Genomic DNA, 26,828 nt, shown 5'->3' on the forward strand with positions numbered 1-26,828 from the left:
TGTTTATTTATTTTTTAGAGATAGAGTGGGGGAAGGGCAGACGGAGGGAGACACAAAATCCGAAGCAGGCTCCAGGCTCTGAGCTGTCAGCACAGAGCCAGATGCGAGGCTTGAACCCATGAGGTGGAAGACCGTGACCTGAGCTGAAGTCAGATGCTTAACCAACTGAGCCACCCAAGCACCCCACGTACATTTGTTTTTTAGTGTCTATTGGTGAAATTCAGCGACAATAGTTTTGCACGCAGTTAAATTTCAACAGAGCAACTGGCGTTCAGGCCATACGAGGACAGTAAAGTTAATAAACACATAGTAGGGGCAGTTTAATCTGACGGCAGCAAGAAAATAATAAGATAGTTATCAGAAGTGGCTCAACGGGTCAGCACCAGATTAGCATCTTTTTCCCTTATCTTCTTTGTCTACAACATACAATTACCCCTTCCTTCTTTCTCATACCCCGCCTTTGCTTTCCCTACCAGAGCAACACTTTTTTGGTTTCCTGAAACCTGTGCTCCCCCGAATTGCAATTCCGAGACCCCAAATAACAAACCTGTGTTCTTTTTCAGTTTCGCCTCGTTCTGTGGATTAACACCTGCTGAGCAATGCAGACAGCCATACCTCTGAGCGAGAGCTCAAACGATTGAGGTCTCCCCACCTCCCCCCATTTCCTTTTTCTCTGGGTCCTTGTAGAGTGGAAATGGAAAGAGTGTATGTTTTTCCCAACACTTTCTCAAAGTGTTTCCAAAACGGCCACCTCTGACAAATGCACCGTGTTTCAGATGGGGAATTTACCCACGAGACTGGAAACCCCAACCGCTGGCTCCCGCGAGTGGGTGTAGCGGTGAGGACTCCAGCGGGGGAGGCGGGGGGCGGCGAGGAGAGCCATTGCAGCAGCTCCTCGGGGCGGGGACCGGCCGCGCCTTCTAGGCTTCCAGCTCCTTTAGCGAGAACCCTCGGGCTTTCCAGCTGAGGCCGGCCTTCCCGCGCGGCAGGGAGCGACCATGGAGAGGCTGGTGAGCCGGGCCGGGCCGGACGCGGGACGGCGGGCGCGGGGTGGGCGATGCGGCGCGCGTGGCCCGGGGCTGGCGGCGGGCAGAGCTGTCTGTGGCTTCGGTGTCAGTCGGCGCTGGCCCCGCGGCGCTTCACCTGGGGAGGAGCGGATTTTGCCTCCGGCAGGGAGGTCTTCAGGCCTTTCCTGGCGGCCCGGGTACCTGTCCCAGTGTCCTGGAAAAAGGATGCTGCCGGGAGACGCTTCTCCCGGGCTCTTTCGGAGGGGAGCTGGGCGGGGAGGCGCGCTGGCGGCCGGCGGGCCCTCTGGGCAGTCCGGCGGCCTGGCTTACTGGCCGGGGCTCGAGGGCGGCAGAGCACGTTCCGTTGTACCCTGTCCCAAGGAGGGGATGGCGGTGCTGTTCTGGCTCCGTCGTGGCACCCAAAGCTGGGGTGGGGCTGCAGGATTCAAGGCTCGCTCTCTCCGGGGGAGCTCGCTCCCTCCTGGGATACACCGGCCTCTTTTTCCATCCTCCGGTCCCTTTGTCTTGAGAGCCATAAAGGATTTGCCTTGAGAGCCTATAAATCCGGGTTAAACCCCAGGATATCCAAGAGAGACAGACCCTTTGTTTATTCAGGACCTGTTTACTAACTGAATGGAAGCCTTTTTGTTTACGCTGCCGTAATGAAAAGAAATAATAACAATGAATAAAACAGTTAAAATCCAAATACAAGTAATACCTCAAGGTAATTTTTTTCAGATGTAGTTTACTGGCGACACCACACAGCCAGTCATTCGGCATCTTAACAAAGGAGTATGGTGGCCTGCGAGCTAGTGTTTCCTTGCGCTGGACGCTTCTGATCTTCACAGCCTTCAGAGAAGGAATTTTACAAATTCCCTGATTTTACAAATAAGGAAACAAGCAGAGAGGTTAATTTTTACATGTCCATGTGACTGCATGTGATGGGATCAGGATTTGGACCCAGACACTCAGGGAAGGAGGCTCTGAGCAGTTGGTTGCCAGAGGCACAGGTCTCTGTGAACCTTGGCCTTGTCGGCAAAGAGCTCCTGGATTTCTCCATTTAATATTTGTACTCCCTGTGTATGATGTGATTCGTGGATTTTTTTAGTTACCTAACATGTCTTGGTATTTACTGTATCTTAGGCGCTTAATTAATACTTAATACTTAAAATATTAAGTATTTTAAATGCTGAGTTCTTATAGCAACCCGATGAAATAATAACGATATTCATTCACCGCTTATCTGTGTCACTCACAATTCTGGGATCCTTACATGTACTACTTTGTTTAGTCTTTTTAATAAAAGAGTTCAGTGCTGTTATTTTGCCCACATCTTGGAGAGGTAGAGTCATTTGTCCTGGCCCACGCATCCTGCATTTGTGCTAACCCAACTTATCACCCAGGATAATTATGTATATATTTAATAGCAAGGCTTTCCTCCGAATTCCCTAGTCTCAATCATTGTGTTTTGCTTCTTAAAAACATTGTCGGCTCCCAGCTTACACACTGCGTTTTGGTGTGCATCTGTTTTCTCTGTTATCCTAAAACACGGATTTTCACTACGAGAACCAATCCATTCTGCATTTCGCATCATCTTTGCTTTTGGGTTTCCACGTAAGAGAGGGGCATATGGTTTTTTAAAAAAATACCATGGAATTAGAATGCCAAAGAAGACTTTTTGGTTTCAGAAGCCAAGGTGTTGATATAGCAAAAGCCTAAGCGTTTGAGTTTTAAAAGCCTAAATATGCTGAAAAACCCACGACATGTGTTATTCCAGTTGGGAGAAACGCAGGGTAATGGAGGAACCAGCTTTCCCAACCCTAGCGGAAGTAAATGTTTTCTAGGCTACGAAAGCAAAGAGGGTCTGTCTGAAGTCTATATTCAGACACAAATTTGTGCTCTGAAAAGGTGGCCCTGTGCCTGGTGCCCATGAGTGGGGAGTTCAGGGAGGATGATAAATAGAACTTACAGGGAGGTGTTGAAATCCAAGAACAGCAAACACCTGTGCCTTGCTTTCTTGGGGGCAACTGTGGAAAGAGACCGGCCTCCCCATCATGATAAGTGAACAGTAAGACAAGAGATGGATAGGCAGAGAACACGCAGAACGCCCCTTTGCTGAACACAGGGAGAATCCAGGAGCACGGAATCAGGAGAACAAAAGAAGAGAAGACACTGTAAGCACAAGGTTTAATTGTTTAATTGCTATGACCATGATGTCTTGAGGGGAACACGGCCATCTTAGAGAATGCCACCGTGGAGAGATGGTTGTAACCAAGCATTAGCAGCCCTGCCCCGTGGCTTGGCATTGTGTGAGCCTCTAGGAATGGAGATGCAATGCAATGCCAGAGACTGGAACAGTTGTGAAGTGCTGGGGTGGCAGGGGGCTGAATTGACAGAGATTATGTGACATTGACTGCAATGAAGTCTCTACCTCTAGTTGGAATGGCAACGTGAAATAACAATGAAATTTAGTTAAAGAAAAATACAGAGAAACCCACATTTCTTATGTATCTCTATTATAGAAAAATGTAGGGAAAAGTTACGTTTCTGGCCTGTACCCCTTACAATGAACACACATGTAGACCAAATGAATGGATCTATGGGGCTATTGTAGAGAGAGGTTAATCTGTCTACATCCCATCCTCTCATCTTATAGTAAAATGATACCCAGAATAACATTTCATTAAATATCACCATGTAAAATGCCAGGGGTTTCTGCCTGGTCACTTTAAGCATTGAAGAAAAAAAAAAAAAAAGGACATTACTGTTTTTTCAAAAGGTGCAATTCATGTAAAATTTGCAGAATTCTCAGGGAAAAATACTTCAGCAAACTTCAAGGCAGTCACATCTTTCTGAAAGATGGTTACCCCTGAGTTACATTTTTAATGTTAACAGATGTGGATTATTTGGGATGTAAATGCTCTCTAACGTTTGCAGTCTCTGTGTTTTCTGTATGTATTTATGGCAGTTTTTTTTTTTTCCCTCTGACCATCCTACATCTTTGAGACCTTGCTGTTTACAGTAGTGGCTTTGAGAGCAAGGCTTCCAATTGCTAGGGATTGCCATAATGGATGAGCTACATGGTTGCTTTTCCCTTCCCATATCCTGAGCACAGTCTTTTATTTCTTCCATTTATAGTCCCTGGTTCTACATCCAAAGAACCAAAGTTCTCTGGTGGTTAAAACTTCAGCTGCAGCATTTCTGGAGATAGCAATGAGATGGAAGCTTCTTGAGCTTTTTGTCCACATTCAAATGCCCATTTCTCTGCTTTGCTTTCTGTCTTCAGGTGTTCGTTGGGCTCTTGTGTCATCTGTCTGCCTACAGACTGATTTGGTTCTTCGCAGCAGTGAGGCTCTGCAGGGCGGCCCAAGGTAAAAAGTTATGCAATTCCCCTGTGTGGAGTCTAGGAAACAAAATTTCTGGGATGGAAACATTTGACCACTGTTGTTTGGCCTGTGCTAGTTCATTTGTCTGCGTGAATTATTTAAATGTGTAATTTGCTTGGAGGAATGGGAGTGGTTCTTTCTGCTTTCCACATTTTTGTTTTCAAAGTGGAAAAAGACATTGGATACTTGCAAACAGTTTTCATAGATTATACCAGACGTAAAAAAAAATTCTTCCTAATTTAAGATGTTTTTTACCTATCAAATCGAGTAACTTCTAAATATCATTTAAACATAGTTCCCTGTTTGTAAAGATAGGGAAATGCTTGGGGAGTATAAATTAATATACCCTTTTTAGAAGGTATTCTAGCAGTAAGCTTTTTAAATGGGGTTGCCCCTTTTTATAGAAAACTATGGAAAATAACGAAATATTGAGGTTCCGTAGGTTCACAGTCTGTTATGTAACACATGCTTGTGCTGTCCACTTATCTGCTGAATTTCCTGATTGGGCCAGACCTGTCTGCTCTCTTTCATAGGAAATCACACCTCACTTTGCTGCTGGCCTGTTATCACCTTCCATGTGATGTGCCCTTAGGACAGCCTTTACAGCTGGGGGCAGGGCAGGTTTCACACCATCCACAGCACAGGCTTCACCAACTGACCGGGGGAATCTAAATGGAATTCTATAGAAGCATCAAAGAATTGTAAACGTTCTCACCAAATTATTTCTTCCATAGTCAAAAGAGAAAAATCACCTAAGAAGTTAAAACTCTAGCTTTGATTCCTTTTCTACTCTCCATTCTAAAAGCAGCAGTTTCTTCAAATCTCTGCTCTGCAAAATCTCAAGGAACTTTCAGAAAACCCCAATCCCAACGGCAGGTATTGCTTCTAGAACTTTTCACATCTACCAAGAATATGCCTCCCTAAAACTATATATATATAACATCTATATTAACTCACTGTTTTTATTTTTTGGGAGGCAGTGTGGGATTCTGGATATATGTGTGTATTCATTTTTCATTCTTTTGTTTCCTAATGAAATTAGGATTAAATATTTCCCTCTGAAAACTGCTTTATCAGTTTCTTTGGATTTCAATACATTATATTCTCCTTGTCACTCATAGTAATTGATTATTCTTCCTATGGTTTCTGGTGTAATTAGAGTTAAAAGAAGCATGTAAATTTCCTGTTTTATTGCATTGTGGACAGTGTTCAGGATCATAAAGTAGCAGCTTTTTTTGCGTCCTTTTTCAAGTTCAATTTTGGAGAATGTTTGTAGAGATTGTATGTTCTCTTTGTGTTTTCTTAAATATTTATTTTTGAGAGAGAGAGAGAGAAACAGAGTGCACACAAGTGGGGGGAGGGGCAAAGAGAGAGGGGGACAGAGGATCTTAAGTAGGCTCTGCACTGACCACAGCAAGCCTGATGTGGGGCTCAAACTTGTGAACCATGAGATTATGACCTGAGCTGAAGTCGGATGCTCAGTTGACTGAGCTACCCAGGTGCCCCTATATGTTCTATTTGGATAAAAGTTTATAAATACATACCTATATGCATATACATATATAATTTATATATAATGATTCATATATAAATATTCAGTTTTCAAATCGTCTCTATCCATATATGTGTGTGTGTGTGTGTGTGTGTGTGTGTATATATATATATATATATATATATATATATATATATATATATAAACTTTATTCATTTCAAGAGAGACAGAGAGAGTATATGGGGAAGGGGGAGAGAGAGAGGGAGAGAGAGAATCCCAAGCAGGCTCCGCACTGCCAGCACAGAGTCCAATGTGGGGCTCGAACTCACGAAACTGTGACATCATGACCTGAGCTGAAACCAAGAGTCTGATGCTTAACCAACTGAGCACCCAGGTGTCCCTTCTCTATCCTTATATTTGACTTTTTTGCTTTATATATATTTTTTAATATATGGAAGTGAAACTCTCCCATTATCTCTGAGGGTTAAAATTTTTTCTTTGCGGGGCACCTGGGTGGCTCAGTCGGTTAAGCGTCCAACTTCCGCTCAGGTCGTGATCTCGAGGTCCGTGAGTTCAAGCCCTGCGTCAGTCTCTGTGCTGACTGCTCAGAGCCTGGAGCCTGTTTCGGATTCTGTGTCTCCCTCTCTCTCTGACCCTCCTCCATTCATGCTCTGTCTCTCTCTGTCTCAAAAATAAATAAACATTAAAAAAAAAATTAAAAAAATTTTTTTTCTTTGCAGTTCTATTGGCTTTTGTATGTTTCACTTATGTTGTTAGGCATATAAAGGTTTATAATTAATATATCTTATTTTAGATTGCTTCTTTTGTCATTTTGAAATGTCCCTTACAGTGTTTTTATCTTCTATTCTTTCTTTTCCCCTTTTTTTAAAGTTTTGATGGACTACCGGTGAAACATTCTAGGTCTTTGAATTTTTCTTTTATTTTTTCCATATCTTTATCCCTTTGTGCTATATTCTGAAAGAATTTCATGACGTGGCCTTCCTACTTAACTAATTGACTCTTCAGCAATGTCCATTTTGCTAAGTGAGCCAAGTTAAGATTTTATAGATGTCATTTGCTACACCTCTAGTTTCTACTATTTACAATGCTGGCTTCTTTTTACACGTAAGATATGACATGTATTCATGTCAAAGTGTTTCTTGATTTATGATATCTTTATTCGTTTGGTAGGAGTTCTTAGGTTTTGTAGAGTTCATTTTTCTTCTTTCATTGTGTCAGCTTTCTCACACCTGTGCCTGTTTGTTTTTATATTGCAGTTTCTTATGGAATCATCTATCATATCAACATGAGTAGCCAGCATTGTGGGGGAAGAAGTTATTGTCATGCCTTATGCTCTGCATTGCATTAAGTAAAAATGTGGGGGTGTGTAGATTCTTATTTGGCTGCCAAAGCCGTCTGTTACGATGCAGCCTCCTGAAGCACTGTCCTGAATATTTCTCTACCTTACGTTCCCGTATTCAGCACTGCTTTCTGGAGGCAGACGCCACTGTTGCTGCCCCTTCTTTTGCAGGGTGTGTGTGTGTGGAATGTATGGGGCTGCTGTATCTTCTTCACTTAAACCTATCACTCTGCCAATTGTCCATTGGCCCTTTTCCTGCTTCCGCCTCTCTGGGCACGAACACATTCTATTCTATCTGACAGTGTTCATCTTCAACCTCATTCTACCTACTTTCAGTTTCCAGGGATTCTTTACACAATATTTGTTCAGTGGGAGTTTGCTTTCTTGTTTTTCTACTCTGTTACTCTTAAAGATTGAATATACGTATTTGAATGTATATTTCTCTAACAGCATCAGGCATGTACATAAATGTTTTCTTTGCATTTTTCTCTATTTTTTCTTTTTTTTCACTAGTAAAAGAATTTTACTTATTATTTATTTATTTAATTCAATTTAATTTAAATTCAGGAGAGTTAACATACAGTGTAGTCTTGGCTTCAGGAGCAGAACCCAGTGATTCATCTCTTACATATGACACCCAGTGCTCACCCCAAAAAGTGCCCTCCTTAATGTCCATCAACCATTTAGCCCATCCCCCCACTGCCCTCCCCTCCAGCAACCCTCAGTTTGTTCTCTGTATTTAAGAGTCTCTCACGGTTTGCCTCCCTCTTTGTTTTAATCTTATTTTTCCCTCCCTTCCCCTATGTTCATCTGTTGTGTTTCTCAAATTCCACATATGAGTGAAATCATATGATATCTTTCTCTGACTTATTTCACTTAGCATAATACACTCTAGTTCCATCCACATTGTTGCAAATGGCAAGAATTCATTATTTTGATTGCCAAGTAATATACCATTGCATATATATACAACATCTTCTTTATTCATCAGTCGAAGGACATTTTTGCTCTTTCTATAATTTGGTTATTGTAGATAGTGCTGCTATAAACATTGGGGTGCATGTATCCCTTCGAAATAGCACACCTGTATCCCGTGGATAAATGCCTAGTAGTGCAATTGCTGGATCATAGGGTAGTTCTGTTTTTAACTTTTTGAGAAACCTCCCTACTGTTTTCCAGAGTGGCTGCACCAGTTTGCATTCCCGCCAACAGTGCAAAAGGGTTCTCCTTTCTCCACATCCTCACCAACATCTGTTGTTTGCTGACTGGTTAATGTTAGCCATTCTGAAAGGTATGAAGTGGTATCTCATTGTGGTTTTGATTTGCATTTCCCTGATGTTGAGTGATGTTGAGCATCTTTTCATGTGTCAGCCATCTGGATGCCTTCTTTGGAAAAGTGTCTATTCATTTTTTCTCATTTCTTCACTGGATTATTATTATTATTATTATTATCTGTTGGGGGGGTGTTGAGTTTGGTAAGTTCTTTATAGATTTTGGACATGAATCCTTTATCTGATATGCCACTTACAAATATCTTCTCCCATTCCATCGGTTGCCTTTTAGTTTTGCTGACAGTTTCCTTCACTGTGCAGAAGATTTTTATCTTGATGAGGTCCCAATAGTTCAGTTTTGCTTTTATTTCCTTTGCCTCCAGAGTCATGTCTAGTAAGAAGTTGCTGTGGCTGAGGTCAAAAAGGTTGCTGCCTGTTTTCTCCTGTAGGATTTTGATGGTTTCCTGTCTCACCTTTAGGTCTTTCATCCATTTTGAATTTATTTTTGTCTATGGTGTAAGAAAATGGTCCAGTTTCATTCTTCGGTGTGTCGCTGTCCAGTTTTCCCAGCACATTTGCTGAAGAGATGTCTTTTTGCCATTGGATAATCTTTCCTACTTTGTCAAAAAATAGTTGGCCATATATTTGTGGGTTAATTTTGGGTTCTCTATTCTATTCCATCGATCTATGTATCTGTTTTTGTGCCTATACTATACTGTCTTGATGATTACAGCTTTGTAATACAGCTTAAAGTCCGAAATTGTGATGCCTTCACCTCTGGTTTTCTTTTCCAAATTAATTTGAGTTTTAGAGCTCTTTTCTGGTTCCATACAAATTTTAGGATTGTTTCTTCTAGCTCTGTGAAGAGTACAGCTGTTATTTTGATAAGGATTCCATTGAATGTTGTAGATTGCTTTGGGTAGTATCAACATTTTAACAATATTTGTTATTCCAATCCATGAGCATGGAACGTTTTTCCATTTCTTTGTGTCTGCTTCAGTTTCCTTCATAGGCTTTCTATAGTTTTCAATTGTTTTCATAAGCTTTCTATAGTTTTCTATAGCATACAGTTCTTTTCCTATTAGGTTAGATTTATTCCCAGGTATCTTATGATTTTTGGTGCAATTGTAAATGGGCTCAATTCCTTGATTTCTCTTTCTGCTTTTTCATTATTGAGGTATAGAAATGCAACCAATTTCTGTACATTGACTTTATATCCTACAGCTTTGCTGAATTCATGTATCAGTTCTAGCAGTTTTTTTGGTGGAATCTTTTGGGTTTTCCACGTAGAGTATCTTATATATCATCTATGAGGAGTGAAAGTTTGACTTTTAACTTGTCAGTTTGGATGCCTTTTATTTCTTTGTGTTGTCTCATAGCTGAGGCTAGGACTTCCAGTGCTATGTTGAACAATAGTGGTGACAGTGAACATCCCTGTCATGTTTCTGGTCTTAGGGGGAAATCTCTCAGTGCTTTCCCATTCAGGATGATATTAGTGGTGGGCCTTTCATATATGGTTTTTGTGATGTTAAGGTATGATCCTTCTATCCCTACTTTCTTGAGAGTTTTTATCAAGAAAGGATGCTGTATTTTGTCAAATGCTTTCTCTACATCTATTGAAAGGATCTTATCTTCTCTTTTATTAATGTGGTGTATCACATTGATGGATTTGTGAATATTGAACGAGCCTTGCAACCCAGGAATGAATCCCACTTGATCATGGTAAATAATTATTTTAATGTACTGTTGGATTCGATTTACCAGTATCTCTTGAGAAATTTTGCATCCAGGTTCATCAAGGATATTGATCTATAATTCTTTTTAGTGCTGTCTTTGTCTTGTTTTGGAATCAAGGTTTTGCTGGCTCCAAGAATGAGTTTGGAAGCTTTCTTTCCATTTGTATTTTTAGAACAGTTTGAGGAGAATAGGTATTAACTCTTCTTTAAATGTGTAATAGAATTCCCCTGGGAAGTTATCTGGCCCAGAACTCTTGTTTGTTGGGAGCTTTTTGATTACAGATTTGATTTCTTTACTGGTTATGGGCCTGTTGAAGTTTTCTATTTCTTCCTGTTTCAGTTTTGGTAGCGTGTGTCTAGGAATTTGTCCATTTCTTCCAGACAGCCCAGTTTTATGGCATATGATTTTCATAGTATTATTTATAATTGTATTTCTGTGGTGTTGGTTGTGATCGTTCCTCTTTCATTCATTGATTTTATCTCTGTGGGTCCTCTCTCTTTTCTTTTTGAGAGGTCTTACTGGGGGTTTATCAATTTTGTTTATTCTTTCAAAAGACCAGCTCTTAGTTTCATTGATCTGTTCTACTGTATTTTTTTTTTATGTTTTATTTATTTTTGAGAGCAAGAGAGAGAGAGCACAAGTGGGGAAGGAGCAGAAAGAGAGGAAGACACAGAATCTGAAGCAGGCTCCAGGCACTGAAGTTGTCAGCTCAGAGCCCAATGCAGGGCTGGAACTCACAGACCTCGAGATCATGACCTGAGCCGAAGTCGGACACTTAATCGACTGAGCCACCAGGCGCCCATCTACTGGATTTTTTTATTCTATATTGTTTATTTCTGCTGTAGGATTTATTATTTCTCTTCTTTTGTTAGCTTTGGGCTTTATTTGGTGCTCCTTTTCTAGCTCCTATAGGTATAAGGTTAGGTTGTTTATTTGGGACCTTTCTACCTTTCTTGCTTCTTAAGATAGCCCTGAATTGCAATGTATTTTCCTTTTAGGACTGCCTTTTGTGCATCCCAAAAGGTTTGGACTGTTGTGTTTCATTTTAATTTGCTTCCATGTATTTTTTAACTTTGTCTTTAATTTTCTGGTCATCCCATTCGTTCTTTAGTAGGATGTTCTCTACCCTCCATGTATTTGAGGGCATTCCACTTTTCTTTTATGGTTGATTTCAAGTTTGATAGTGTGATCTGAAAATATGCATGATGTTATCTCAGTCTTTTGGTACCTGATGAGGACTGATTTGTGACCCAATATGTGATCTATTCTGGAGAATGTTCCATGTGCACTCTAGAAGAATGTGTATTCTGCTGCTTTAGGATGAGATGTTCTGAATTTATCTGTTAAGTCCATCTGGCCCAGTGTGTCATTCAGAACCTTTGTTTCCTTGTTGATTTTCTGCTTAAATGATCTGTCCATTGTTGTAAATGGAGTACTAAAGTCTCCTACTATTATGGTATTAGCAGTGAGTTTGCTTAGGTTGTGATTAATTGATTTATATATTTGGGTGCTTTTATGTTGGGTGCTACAATTGTTAGCTCTTCTTGATGGATATACCCCTTAAATATAATATAATGACCTTCTTCATGTCTTGTTACAGTCTTTGTTTTAAAATCTAGTTGGTCTGTTATAAGTGTGGTACTCCGGCTTTCTTTTGATATCCATTGGCATGATAAATCGTTCTCCATCTCTTCACTTTCTTTTTTTTTTAAATTTTTTAATGTTTATTTATTTTTGAGAGAGAGGGCAAGCAAGGGAGAGGCAGAGAGAGAGGGAGACAGAGAATTGAAGCAAACTGTGCACTATCAGCACAAAGCCTGATGTGGGGCTCAAACTCACAACTGTGAGATTATGACCCGAGCTAAAGTCAGATGCTCAACTGACTGAGACACTCAGGCACCCCTCCATCCCCTCACTTTCAATCTGCAGGTGTCCTCAGGTCTAAAATGAGTCTGTTGTAGGCAGCATATAGATGTATCTTGTTTTTTTTTTTGTTTTTTTTTTTATCCATTCTGATACTCTATGTCTTTATAGTAGGACATTTAATTCATTTACATTCGGAGTGCTTATTGAAAGATACGAACTTAGCACCATTGTGTTACCTGTAGATTTTGTGTTTCTGGTAATGTTCTCTGGTCCTTTGTAGTCTTTGCTGCTTTCTACTCAGAGAGTCCCCCTTAGAATTTTTGCTGGACTGGTTTAGTGGTCACAATTTCCCTTAGTTTTTGTTTGCCTGGGAAACTTTATCTCTCCTTCTATTCTGAATGACAGCCTCATTGGATAAAGGATTCTTGACTGCATATTTTTCTTATTCAGCACATTGAATATTTCCTGCCATTCTCTTCTGGTCTGTCAAGTTTCAGTGGACAGGTCTGCCTCTAACCTTATGTGTCCACCCTCGTAGGTTAAGGACCTTTTGTCCCTAGCTGCTTTCAGAATTCTTTCTTTGCCTTTGTATTTTGCAAGTCACTTTATGATATGTCATGGTGTTGACCAGTTTTTGTTGATTTTGAAGGGAGTTCTCTGTGCCTCTTGGACTTGGATGCCTGTTTCCTTCCCCAGATTAGGGAAGTTCTCAGCTATAATTTATTTAAATAAGCCTTTGCCCCTTTTCTTGCTCTTCTTCTTCTGGGACTCAATGATACGGATATTATTTCATTTTATAGAATCACTTAGTTCTCTAATTCTCCCCTCATGGTCTAGTAATTTCCTTTCCCTCTTTTTCAGCTTCATTATATTCCATCATTTTATCTTCTGTTTCACCTATTCTCTCCTCGGCCTCTTCGGTCCTCACTGTCACTATATCTAGTTTATTTTGTGTCTCATCCATAGCATTCTTTAAAATTCATCTCGGTGAGTTCTCAGGTCTTTGATCTCTACAGCAAGGGTTTCTCTGGTGTTTTCTATGCTTTTTTCAAGCCCAGCTATTAGGCTTATGACTGTTGTTCTGAATATATTTATATTGTTTATATCTGTTTGGAGCAAGTCTCTGGCTGTGATTTCTTCTTGATCTTTCCTTTGGAGGGAATTCCTCCATCTTGTCATTTTGGCTAAGTTTCTGTCTTTTGTGTATTTTAAAAGCATATTATGTGTCCTATATCTAAGAGTAATGCTATATTAAAAAAGGGTCATACACTGTTGAGGGCCTGGCACTCCGGGAAGTGTTTCTGGTGTTTTGTTGAGTGTACTCTGCTCTTGCATTTTGGCTGCTTTGTGCCACTGGTCAGTCCTCCACAGAGCTCCTCCTTGCTTGTAGTGGGGAGTGTTTGGACCTTTAACTAGGTGTGCTTTGATTTGTTTGTTGAAGTAACCCTGGGGGAAGAAAGGAAGGGGAGGGGAGCCGGATCCCATTAAAAGAGAAAAAAGAAAGGGGAGAAAAGAAAACCAAATAGAATATCAAAACCTATAAGGCCGATTCCAAGGAAAGTGAAAGGAAAAGAAATTGGGGGGGGGGGGGGAGGAAAGCAGAAGGAAAAAGAAAAGGATTTAAAAAAACAAATAAAAAATATGTAATAAGAAATGACAAAAAACAAATCATAAAGTCTGAGCCTGATTCCAAAAGAAAAAAAGAAGAGGGATGAAAAAAATGAAAAAAGAAACCCAGAGTTGTCTGTTGGTGTGTGTTTGGGGGGTGGCTGTGCTGGTCTGGAGGCAAGGCCGGCTGTGTTGGGTCAGTCTTGTTTCAGTAAATAAGCAGTTGCTAGGCATGGAGAGGAGGGGTTAGGTGTAAGTGTGTCCAGCCTCCACTGGGGGCAGCTGTGCTGCTCTCTGAAGTCCCACCGCATTGTTGTTAGGGGGAAAAAAGGATGTCCTCCCAATCTAGGGGTCTCAGATTGGGATCTCAACTAGGGATCTCAACCCACGCTGTTCAGGCAGTCCTCACAGAATAGCGAGGGCGGTCAGCTTGCCCTGTGCCACAATTCTGTGCCTTCTCCTTGGCACTCAGTTGGGATTCAAAACCCAAAGTCTTAAAGGACTGGCGTGACAGTGATCTGCTCTCCTGCTCCAGAGTAGAGCCTTTCCACCTGGCTGATGAAAGACCTTTGGCTCACACCTGCGGGGTCTTTTGTCCTTGAGGAGGCAATAAACTCTCTTTCTAAAGTAGTCCAGGAAGGGGATTGTTCTTTTCCATTGTGCCCCAAAGATCACTACATCATGCTGTGCACTCTGGGACCAGCTCCCTCCTCCCCAGGATTGCGTGCCACAGCTCTGCTCCAAAGAAACTCGTGCACTTCCAGAACCTGAGAGTTTCACCTCCAAAGACTGAAAAAACAAACTAGTACACTCAGTACTTTTCGCTCCCTAGTCCATGGTCCAGAGAGGTTTTCCTCTTGTGCTAACTCACTGCTGTGCTTTCACAACCCCTCTTTTTTTCCCTTTTGTCTCCACAGAAGGGGTTCCCACTTCTCCATAACAGCACTATTTTATCTCCCACAACTCACACACACATGCATCTCAATCCTGCCAGGCTGTCTCCTTCCAACCATGGAGATCCTTCTGTCGCTCCGCAGATCTATTTCCTGGGTGTTCCAAGTATTCTGACCTCAATAAGGCTATGTTTGAAGGACAAGGAAAATCCAGATCCCCCTTCTTCTCCACTATCCCCTTTCCTCCAGCATTTTCCCCTATGTTTTCTATATTTAACTTTGAACATGCATTTTTAATCAGAAAAATGTATACTTGTATGTATTAAATTTTAAAATATAAATGTTCTTTTATGATTCTATGATAAAAGTGGTGACCCAAGATGAAGAAGAGCTGCTGAACACACCTGCTTCCTTAAGATGCTCTCTGCAAAATTCCGAGGAAGTCTTGATTGTGACATGGCAGAAAATCAAGGCTGTAAGCCTAGAAAACATGGTCACCTTCAGCAAGAACCATGGGGTTGTAGTCCAGCCTGCCTATAAGGACAAGATAAACATCACCCAGCTGGAACTCAAGAACTCAACCATTACGTTCTGGAATACCACCCTGGAGGATGAAGGGTGTTACAAGTGCCTCTTCAATACTTTTGGTTCCGGGAAGATCTCAGGAAAAGCCTGCCTCACCCTTTCTGGTGAGAATCTCTGATAATACATTGTCTCTGGCTAGAAATGTTGTTTTCAAGAATGTTTGGAACATGGTGGTGGTGCCTAGTTTTTCAGGATCTTACCCTCAGAAAGGTTTATGAGAAGATACTTAGCCTCTCATGTCTACCATAACTTAGTTATGGTTATTGGAAGAGTTCGTGGGGCCACATTGAATCTCTGCCTGGAGTTCTCTTTGCTCTGAGGAATTGTGTTGTCAGCAAGGGTAAATTAAGGACGATGGTGAGGATAATGGGGTTCTCCTAAGTAGTGATATGATTCTGACCTGGCTTTGCCATTAGCAATCATGTGACCCTGGAAGAGTCCCATCCACTCTCTGAAGCAGAGTTTTTTTTATCTACACAATAAGTATAAAATAGATTATCTGTAAAGTCCCTAACAGCATAAACATTTTTGGATCTAAGGAAAGAGCCAGATTGGGATAACCTGAAGCCAGTTATGTGGTACCTCTCATTTTGGCTTAATGTAGTTCTCTTGGGATTGAAAGGGGATGTACCATAGAGGCCTTTCATACCTGAGGCCAACTAGAGATTTAACTGGATAATAAGCATTCTTTTACAATCCAATAGGGTGAGTTTGACAAGATTCCTCTCCTTTGACACATAACTGAGATCAAGAATTTAGAAGTGGGAATGAGGCATAACTTTGGAGCATAGCACAGTTGGTGGTAGGTTTAGAAGGGAAAAGACAAATTTAGACATAGTTATCAGGAATGTTAAAGTGAGAGTTTGAACTAAGAATATTGGACCTGGGGTAAGAGGATGCTCAGTAGACAAGAGTGCAAGGGACATATGGCAACACCAAAAAAAAAAAAAAAAAAAAAAAAAAAAAAATATATATATATATATATATATATATATATATATATATATATATATTTCACTTATTTTTGCCTACAGTGAATCCTCTCTGCAGAATCTTATGTCAGATTTTCTTCTTGATTCTGTCTTCTGTTCTGTCTCTTTGTATCCTTTTTTCCTCTCCCCTCGCCTCCAATCTTTCTTCCTTCTTTCCTTTCCTTTTTTCTCTCTCCTCCTTCCCTTCTTCCTTCCTTCCTTCCTTCCCCCTTCCTCATCACTTTTCATCTTTTTCCTTCTTGTGTCATTCTCATTTCTGTTACTTTTTCTTGTTCCCCTTCTCCCTCCATCCTCCTCCTTCTCCTCTCCCTGCCACTTCTTCCTCCTCTTCCTCACCTCCTCCTCCTCCTCCTTCTTCCTCCTTCTTCCTTCTTCCTTCTTCCTTCTTCTCCTCCTCTTCCTTCTTCTTCTTCTTCTTCTTCTTCTTCTTCTTCTTCTTCTTCTTCTTCTCCCCCCCATACTTTACCCTTAATATTTTGTAATAGTTTTTGCCTGAAAACCACACTCCCCTGAGTCTTCCGGGTAGTAACCCCATTCTTTTCCATTCTGACCCTTTCCAGCTACACCTTACAGCCTTCATCTAAGTCATCCTTGGATATACCAGAGCACCTTGCCACCCAGTCTCACCATGTCAACCCTTCTCATCTTCCCTCACTTTTATCTGTCTTCCCCCAGTGCCCCTTGACATTAGTATCTGGGTACTCTTTGGAAAAAGCCACAGCCCTTTGGCCCCATTTCCTCCAGCCCACTGTCACCCTCCCACCTCTTGAACCTCTAAGCACAGACCAGGCTTTCATTTAGTTACTGCCCTTTAATTATCTTGAGGGCTCTGAAGCAACCACAGGAAAGCAAAACTGCATTTGCTCAGCAGAGATAAACTGCACATTGAAAAATATACGATGGCAATGAATTCATCAGTCAAGGGACTTTTGGAAGGGAACAGGATTATAGCTGGACTAAAATAATATCCTTTTCTCATTAACTAGTTGTTTTAACTCCATTCAGGTGATCTCCAAGGTCTTTCCAACTGTCATTCTGTGATTTTCTAGTTATGGGCATGTGAATTTCTAATTTACATTTTTTATGGATATTCCAAGCAGGGACTTTCCAAGTCTCCTCCATGCATCTCATTCCCTGGTCCAGCTCCAAGCAGAGAAAGGCCATGCCTAAGCAGCAGCCCCTCTACGGGCTCTCTGTTCTGAAACTGCCCTGGTACTTCTGAGAAGTGCAAACTACCTGTATGGAAGTGCTGATTGGTGACTATTGTCAGACTATGAGAGGGATACCCAGAAGAAGGCAGAGGTGCTGCATTGCCCGTGGAAAAAGAGAACAGAATAATTAAACTCTGGACTGTATGGGAAAGAAGATGCCCTTTATCCATTCAGCTAATTCCCCTGCAGAGAAACGACAGAGAGGATTTTTCTTGTTGCAGGGTTGTACTAGGCCAGTTTCCATCCTGCTGGCCAGAGAATTAGACACAGGAAGAACTGAGATGCCCCAGTTTGGGTTGGATGTGCCATCTTATGTCTTGAGCCCCCAGTGTCTTTCTGTACAGATCTTCCTTCATCCTCTGAGGAGAATGTGGTGCTTAACTGATGGCAGACCATCATTTTTTTTTTGTCCCAGTACAGCCCACAGTGTTCCTTCACTATAAATTTTTCGAAGACCACGTAAATATCACTTGCTCTGCCAATGCCCGCCCAGCCCCTGTGATCTCCTGGAAGGTCTCTGGGTCAGGAATTGAAAACAGTACTGAGATTCTCTCACACCCCAATGGGACCACGTCTGTCACGAGTGTCCTCCAGGTCAAAGACCCCAAGAGCCAGGTGGGGAAGGAGGTAATCTGCCAGGTGCTACACCTGGGGACTATGACCAGCGTCAGGCAAACTTTGGACAAAGGTAAGAGAAGGTGGGCAAAGATGTGTCACACACCTGGAAGGTGGTGAATGTTTTGCGAGCCTGTTGGTTTCTTAGCAAAGGAGCTAGTAAGAGAGAGAATGGCATAAGTGGGGAAAGAAAAACAGGGTTGAGGAAGCCAATAAAGCCAATCTTACTTTGGTAAATGTGGTATGTTGCCCACATACCAAATGCTTTTGCTGAGATCCATCCATTCATTTATTTTTCCACACTGCTGACATTTACTGAGTATCTGTTCTGTGCCAGGCTTTGGGACTGTTGAAATGTGACAGCAAGCAAGGCTCAGTCCCTTTGCTCAGAAAGCTTCTGGTTTGCTGGGAATACAGAATGGGCAGTTACAAAACTGCGTGTTAAATGCTTCAGTAAGAAAGCTACGGTGCACCCTGAGAGGATTGAGGGCGGGGAGGAGGGACATCAGCTCAATCTGGAGGGATCAAGGAGATTTCCTGGAAGAAGTGACCTCTCCAATAAAGGCTTTGGTAATCTACACTGTGGAAAAGGGGCAACAGAGGCTTTAAGAAAGAGACCTATCGGAAGGTGTTTTCCTCACCCCTTTGAAACAAACTGCCTCCTGTTCAAAACCCCTTTTGCTTTCTTGTGTTTTTCTCTAAACTGCTATCTCTGGGTCTCATGGATACAAGAAGTAAAGGTTATGGGTGGGAGAATGAAGGGAGTGGCCATTTTAGTGGCAAGACACTTTGCGAATAGTCACGGTTTTCTTTCTCTCTGTGGTTCTGAGGCACCAACTCTGGATGAGGCTGTCTGTAATAAGCGTCCTGAAAAGGTATTGATGGGTTTTGATTTTTTTTTTTCAGGGAGGATTTTAAGCAACAGAGCTTGGAAAAACTTTTTCCTGTGTATGCCTTACTGGCGTGGTGGCCTCTAAGCAAAATTTCCTGTAGTCATTTTTGGGGTCCTTGTAAAAAACAGACGAATCAAAAAGTCGACATTTAGGTAAATTTGGTCAAAAGATATGCAGTGTTAGATTTGGATACTTGTGAAGAGATCCTCATTTTCAGCCAAGGCAAAGGGTCAATTTCCCTGAAAAACAAGAAGTTGAAAAGGAACTGGTCTTCTTTCCCAAGAATGCTAAAATCGACTTATGTCGTGTATAATGTGTGAACATCATCTCTGTAATGTTTGTTTGTTCTGCAAACGCTTACTAAAAGTCTCCCGTGCTTCGAGCATGTGTCAAGCACAGAAACTGTTGAACTTAGACACATCTCTGTCTGAAGGTGCCCGATTCAATTATGATGTAACAAATCCCTTTACGGAAGTATGGGGAAGATGCTGGAAACTCCCAAATCAGGAGGCTCTTCCTCCCGTCTTTGTATTGCAGAGTGATGCTGAGGAACTTTGTTTGTTGGCCGGTGGAAAGAGCTTTAATAACAAAGATGCAGATTAGAAGACATACAGTAAAAGCATTGAGATGAGTTACTCCTGGGATCGGAATCATGAGATGCATGATTTTTTTTCTTTCTATTACTCTGTATTTTCCAAAGCGCCCTCAATAAATACATGACTTTCACGGACCGTAAGGCAAAGAATATGCACTTTAGAGGCAAACCAATCTCTGACCGAGCCCTGGTTCTGCTGCTTACTACTCTGATTCTGGGCTTGCTTAACTTCTCTCAGCCTCAGTTTTTTGTTCTATTGTTGTTGTTTGTATATGTGAGATAATAATAATAATACCTAACTCTTGGGCTGTTTTGAGGACTAAATGAAACCACACATTCAAAGGTCTTCAGAGATAGCAACCACATAAACCGTGTGGTTAGATTATTGTTAACTAAATGCTATCGAAATAATATAAAGCCATGAATGTAAACTTCAATAGGTATATATTTAAGGGTAGTTTTCATTTTAAACTCAGTTCTAGGAAAAACTAATCACAACTGTTTCTCTATCCTTTTTTGCCTCAACAGCTTCTTATGACTTTGTGTCTCCTTTTTCCCCCCTCAACATCTATAGGCTTTTGGTTTTCAGTTCCACTATTGTTAAGTATTGTTTCCCTGGTCATTCTCCTGGTCTTAATCTCAATCTTATTATACTGGAAACGTCGTCGGAACCAAGACCGAGGTGAGTGATCACAAGAAATACACAGAAGGAAACAAATGACTTTTTAATAGCAATTTGGGGGGGGGTTGCGTGAAGATGTAAATAAGGGGTGGCAACAATGTGTTTTGTTCGCTGTTTCCAAAATACCTAAATGTTTCTGGTATTTTAGAACACGTCAGCATCATTTTCTTGCAATTGGACGTTAAAACTGGATGCTTCTGCTTTTTGTTTCCTAAGATCATTTAGGCTAATTATTTGTAACTTGAGAGTAAGGGTTGATGAGTGGAAATGTGGAAAATGTTGATCCAACCATTGTTGAATCAGCTGATGGCAAAACCAGGGAGAGAAGTCTCAGCGTCCACACTATGTTCTTCCATTATTACTGAGAAGGACAATCTCTTTTCTTTTTACAGCGCTCCCCAGGGCCAGCTACTCCATGTAACAGACTCTGAAATTATCCAATATACTCACTAATTAAATAGTATTTTCTCTGTTATACTTTTACTATGTCTCAAACACTATAGGCAACATATAGGCAACCTTCTAACTACATTATGTCATTCTGTCCTTATAGACTGCACATTTTCTCTCTGTCCCCTACAACATCTATCACAACATCTTATGTATATTATTAGGTGCTCAATAGATGATCATTAAAATAGTGAATGAATCAGTGGATGAATGGATGGGTGGATGGCTGGCTGGCTGGGTGGAAGGGTAGATTTTGAAAGTGATGTTTTCAATTCTCCTTTTCTTATTGTAATTTCAGTACCTCATAAATGCTGAGTCTAAAGCATTGTGAGATATTATAAAATGAGACGCTGTAAAACAAGAGGAGTCAGCTAGAAAGAGAATTAAATTTTTTTGTTTTCTGAAGACAGTGCATAATTTATTAAAGTTAATGCAAAGCTGCAGTTTATGGCATGTTGATGGGGATTTCCAAGGGTGAAAGGCTGATATGGGAGTTTTCACCATCTCAGATAACTGTAAGGGAAGGAAGAAAATGTTGGTTTAGAGTGTTATTTTAAATTTCTATTAAAAACTTCACTTAAGTGCTACTTTTCCCCCTTTTTCTTTTATGTCTCATGAGCTATCATGTGCTAGGTTTTTCAAACACTTAATTTTGCATAAACCTTATATAAACACCAGATTAATGTCATTTTATAAAAAAACAACAAATCTTCAGTGCCAGTGACCCCTTTGCAAAAGTAGTCAAAAGAATGTGTTCTGTGGGGAGAGGGGATTACATATTAGATAATTTTATTGCATATAAACATAAGCCCATAGAATTCATTAGTGCTCCGCAGAATGTCAAAGGCGGAAGGCTGTTTGACTCTATCCAAACGTTTCGTTTTTCCAGTTAGGAACTGAAGCCAGAGAGGAAAATTGACTTTTTTCCTAAGGTCACACAGCTAGTTAACAACAGGTTTAGGACGAGAACCGTGGCCTTGGTCTCCTGACCTCTGCCAGAATGTTCTTCCAGCTGTGATACCCTGGAGTTCTGACTTGAAAGGCACTATTGGGTTGCATTTATTTTAGTCTTAGCTTGCTGTTACTGCTGTATTCTTTTGGAAAGTACGAAGAAAAAAAGTATGAAGTGTTCAAATTTGTTTTAAAAAGTCCCTGTTGGACAAGAATCTTATAATGCAATCTATTCAAGCCCAAGGTAAATTCCACTAGAATGGGGCATTTGAAGAATAATTGTCCTTTGTTCATTAAGTCTTAGGTTTTCTGGGAAAAAGAATTGTTCAAGGCCTTTTCCAATTCCTGAAGCAAAGGGAGTCAGCTTATCTTTGTACCCAGGCTTTTCTCATTTATGAAATAAGCACTTGCACCTCTCTAGGATCTTGTAAGCACTAGAATTGCTATTTACTGATGATATCTTCATGACATATGGCCAACTCAGTTAATTACACTGAATGCGAAGTGACATATTTTGGGTGGCTGAATTGTTTTGTGGGTTTCAAAAATGTTAATAGGTCCCATACACTGAAATAGCTAGTAAAACCAAGTGTTTGTTATGCTGGAGACTTAAACACTCAGGACCAAAACTTAAGTTATACAAAAAGTTAGCAGAAAGGGATGAAAACCATCGGAGATACTGACGTTTAAAATTTCTTTAAGTAACAAATTTTGATTATCAATTTGTGATGAAAGTGAACAGTCCTGCTACATTTGCTTCCTACTTTTTTCCTACCCTTGCTTTGGGTTTTCCTTTTCTCTTCTACTTTCCATCATTTGAAAACATAAAACTTTTGGATGGGCAGGGGAACATGATGATCAGTCAAAAATGACACCAAATTTCTGGACCCGGTTACTGGAAAAAATGGCAACTGTTCAGAAATAAGGAAGTGAAGAGGGGGAACTAAATGTGTGTGTGTGTGTGTGTGTGTGTGTGTGTGTGTGTGTTCATAGTTCATGGAGAAAGAAAGAGGAGAGAAAGGATGAATTAATTCTTGTACTAGTTGAATGTGGGCAAAGAAATCATCTCTGAGAACCTGCTGGGTGGTAAGACAAATCTAGTTAAGTAAGGTTTGACTCTTTGTTAGGTCCATAAGAAACGCAACAAAAAAGCGTATTTTAGACCAAAATCACTTATTCATTGCTCACAAAAGCACAGCAAACTTACAGTTTCAGGATAGAGGGGTAATCTGTAATGATGATGTTATTTTTGTACAAATTAGGATCTATTTTTCTTGTGATCCTGTTTAACGCCAGAGAGAATATTGTTCTTTTCACCAGGAAAGGTGTCCTCTGAAGGTATGGTGAGTTAGAGGCAGTTTCTCTTTGTTCCATTCCTGATAGGATCAGATCACAATTACTTCCCATGAGACTACAACAATCAGATAATAATAGACTGATAGGTTTTCAAAAAAAAAATCCCTTTTATTTTCTTTCATGAATGTAGTGCTTTATTACTGAAATAGAAAGTGAAAAAAAATAAAATTTCCTAGGGAAAATTTCCCCTATTCTATAATATTCTATTAAAACCCAATTGAGGTCATAATTTTTTCCCTTCCACATATACTACAATGAAGTTAAATTTGGGATTGAAAATAACCTCTTATTTCTCGTTAGTCAACCCACCGATGATTACATGCTTCTCAGTAACAAAAACCTCACGTGGGGGCAGATCTGAACAGATAATCATCTCACTTTTTGAAATGTTTGAGTAGCAGTTTTCTTTTGTTTGATTGAGTCAAAGTATAAGTGGAAAACAGTAAAAAATTTACACAACCGTGGGAAATGCCTATTCCAAACTTCACTTTTTCTTCAAATCATCCAGCTATTTTGTAACAAAGTGGTTTTTCCTTCACCAACATTATCTGTATAATTACCTTGAATTCTTTCACTTCACTTCACTTCATAATAACCTGACCTTTAAATAGGCTGTCTTTCCATTGATAACAATGGAGGTGTTAATGAAACACTGTGTCCTCAGTGGAATCATGTCGCTTTCTCTTATTTTACGCTTAGTACTATATCAAATACCAGAAGTGCTCAATAATTTTGATGGTGAAATAGTGATTAGTTGTAAGGGCAGTACAAAAAATATTTGTTTCCAAAAACAAATGCAAATCTTTGCTTTGTGTAATAATTGTACCTATGTCTCCCTAATGCAGAGTGGTTGTGGGGGCGGGGGTGCTCCTTACCCCTACTCCAGTTTCCTCAGAGCTCCAAGCAGAAGAGATGTGGCACTTTTTATGAGAGAAGTGTTAAGCAACCTTTACTGAACTGCTTAGGTCAATACTGCCGGGAGAAATCTTGCCTTCCAACTGATTTTTCTACAAAAGTTTACACTCCAATGGGTGCAGATGCCATCCATCGTATCAAAAAATGACAGGGCATGATCTGATTACAGAGTCATTGGCTAACAGAATCTTAAGCCCGGGCATTCTTGCCTGAGCTGCTTTACGTCTTTTACCACAGATAGTGGATACTGGGCATATTGGCAAGTTTAAAACATTGCAGTTTCTGGTGAAGAGTTACTTACGATTCACATAGAGAATGAGAGGTGGCACCAAGATAAAATCCTAGGCCTTTTACTTCACTAACTACACACCTTGAGGTGAGGCTCACATCCTTTCAGTTTATGTGCTAGAAATCTGATAGCCCTTGAAAGGCCCTCCATGTGTCTTCTTTGTGACACATGAATGCCACCCAATGTCTAGCAAGTTAATATCCACAGGAAGCAAAGCTCAAGGTCTTATAAATAAAATACACATAGATCATTTGAAATTCTTTAAAAAAAAGGTTTTTTTTTCTATGTTTATTTATTTTTGAGAGAGAGAGAGAGAAAGAGAGAGAGAGCTTGAGTGGGGGAGGGCAGAGAGAGAGGGAGACCAAGAATCCGAAGCAGGCCCCAGGCTCTGAGCTGTCAGCACAGAGCCCAACACAGGGCTCGAACTCACGAACTGAGAGATCATGACCTGAGCTGAAGTCAGACGCCTAACCGACCGAGCCACCCAGGTGCCCCAGATCATTTGGAATTCTTTAATGTTTTTTTCACTTGTAGTCTTAAGTGATTCTGCAGAACATTTTTTCCTAGAATTACCTGTCCTTTTATTTTTAAGCAATTACATTTTTTTTAATGTTTATTTTTGAGACAGTGGGGGAAGGGCATGGAGAGAGAGATGGACAGAGGATCTGAAGCTGGCTCTATTTTGACAGCAGAGAGACCGATACGAGGCTCAAATGCATGAACTGTAAGATCATGACCTGAGCCAAAGTCAGTCACTTAACCGACTGAGCCTCCCAGGAGTCCCTACCTATGTCCTTTTAAAGAGTCACAGTGTCCTTGTGTCACATTGGATCAAGAAATGTCCTTATCTTTGCCAATTAAATATGCACAGGAGTATTCTGTGTTTAGTGACCCTTTTGTTATTTATAGAAATATATACCACTATGTATAGAAATTATACATGTTTGAAGTTAATATCTTGTTCTTTCTTTTATCTAGAGCCGTAGAAGACTCACACAGAACCCTGAATATTATGTCCTGGTCTACTTGAATCTGATTCATGTGAAAGGCAGGAGGAAAAGGGTCATTCTCCAAGAACAAAAGAGGTAGGGGTAAAAGACTTAAGAATTTCAAGATTTCCTTCTGCCATGTAAGCGACCCAGTGCTGGTGAGTGTTCCAAAAGGAAGTCATTTCACCTCTCAAGTCTGTTGTAGGACTTGATTTTGTGAAGTAGGGCAGTGTTGTCCTGTTGAATGGACTCTGGATCAGTAGCCACAACTCAGAGACTGACTCTGGCTCCAGCTGATGGCAGCCCCACGTTCATCACTTTATCTCAATGAGCTTCCACATCTGCATCCAGAAAATTAAGAAGTTGGACCAGATAATTTGCCATTCTGCTCTAAAAACTGATGTAATTCCAGGAAAGAAAATGAATAATGAAATGAAAAAGAGAAAGGAGAATACAGAAAGGTGTTGAGGACCAAAGAACTTTTCTGAGACTACCATTAACCTTTCTGTTGATGTTCCTTCTCTTCTTCCATATTGTTCTTAGGTCCATGAGTCTGTTTTTTCACGTGTTTCTTCACTGCATTGTTAATAGCTGGTCTTTCTAAAGTCCTTGGTTTCACTGCTATACTTCATGTTCTTTTGTGACGTTTACCACAATGAATGTGGGACTGAATTTATTGCAAAATAACATCGGCAACCTTAACTTTACTTATCTATTTTTATAGAAGAATAAGTATTGTTAGTCCAACAGCTCGCATATTTAAAAAAGTGTGCATTTCCTGTCCCATTTGACTCATAAGATGTCAGTCCTATTTTAGTCGTTGTGAACTCAAACTTGTGTAATGAAAACATATGATAAGAATAGGCATTTAGGAAGTTTTGTAAATAACAGTCAGTCAATTCAAATGCTTTTCTCTCCTGTCTTCTTTTCTCATGAGTTAACTTCTCATAATAGCAGAGAAGGCATGTATGGGTTTATAGATCCCTTTGGTCTAAATATATTTCCCTTTCCTTTCCTTTCCTTTTTATTTATTTATTTTGAGGGGGGATGGGACAGAGAGAGAGACAGAGAGATAGAGAGAGAGAGAAGCTCAAGCAGGCTTCATGCCCACCACCCTAGGATCATGACCCAAGCTGAAATCAAGAGTCAGACACTCAACCAACTGAGCCACCCATGTGACCCCTAAATAGATTTTTCGAACTAGTGGAACAATTTTGAACTCTTATTACTCACAAGACCAAATTAGTGACTTTTTCAGTATTGCCTGCTTTCTTCTCTCTACTCCATGACTAAAACTTAACTTGTTTTCACTGTTGAATTGGATATTTGTATATTTAAGCTTTTCATGTGTTATTTAATTCTGTATTATTTCATATATTTGTATTAAAATACTGAATGGTTAAACGTAAAAGTGTCAAGGCTAAATATTTGGTTCATGATACTCTTGGGGACTGTGGTAGACATTAGTGATAATCTTTATACTTTCCCTCTGTGTGTGAAACCCTCCCCTCCCATCTATCTCTCACCCACTAGAAGATGCCACTAACATTTCTGATTAGTCACAAAGTCACAAATCAGATATCCCTGATCTAGCCAGAGGGAGCTCTGTCAGTTTGGTAACTGTGTCCATTTGATGTGATATGGTCAATTTTGGAGCACTTCCTTGCATGTGCTCTTTTGATTTT

The 26,828-nt window shown here is 40.4% G+C and overlaps 1 protein-coding gene across 4 annotated transcripts; it reads left to right on the forward strand.

The window, feature by feature from the left end:
- The first annotated feature begins 31 nt into the window (after window positions 1–31).
- LOC109266382 (OX-2 membrane glycoprotein-like) lies at window positions 32–26,547 on the forward strand. Of its 4 annotated transcripts, none has more exons than XM_019448350.2 (6): window positions 32–1,010; window positions 4,294–4,378; window positions 14,989–15,309; window positions 17,824–18,096; window positions 20,086–20,193; window positions 25,133–26,547. In XM_019448350.2, exons 1-6 carry the CDS (start codon window positions 999–1,001, stop codon window positions 25,138–25,140), a joined length of 807 nt encoding a protein of 268 aa, XP_019303895.1. In that variant the 5' UTR covers window positions 32–998; the 3' UTR covers window positions 25,141–26,547. The 4 variants fall into 4 exon arrangements, with proteins under 4 accessions (XP_019303895.1, XP_019303896.1, XP_053759315.1 ...); XM_053903340.1 differs by lacking the exon at window positions 32–1,010 and adding an exon at window positions 8,425–8,536 and having other exon boundaries at window positions 4,296–4,378; XM_019448351.2 differs by lacking the exon at window positions 4,294–4,378 and having other exon boundaries at window positions 33–1,010.
- The last annotated feature ends 281 nt before the right edge of the window (window positions 26,548–26,828 follow it).

This window comes from Panthera pardus, unplaced genomic scaffold (assembly GCF_024362965.1).
Source record: "Panthera pardus isolate Hobbes unplaced genomic scaffold, ASM2436296v1 HiC_scaffold_16, whole genome shotgun sequence".
In the NCBI taxonomy this organism is placed as follows: domain Eukaryota; kingdom Metazoa; phylum Chordata; class Mammalia; order Carnivora; family Felidae; genus Panthera; species Panthera pardus.

What these genes read in the sequence shown, in the direction of transcription:
- LOC109266382 (XM_019448350.2), top strand. An exon ending in AGCCTGCCTCACCCTTTCTG is followed by an intron (nt 15,310 to 17,823) that starts GTGAGAATCTCT and finishes TTTTTGTCCCAG; the next exon opens with TACAGCCCACAGTGTTCCTT. An exon ending in CAGGCAAACTTTGGACAAAG is followed by an intron (nt 18,097 to 20,085) that starts GTAAGAGAAGGT and finishes CAACATCTATAG; the next exon opens with GCTTTTGGTTTTCAGTTCCA.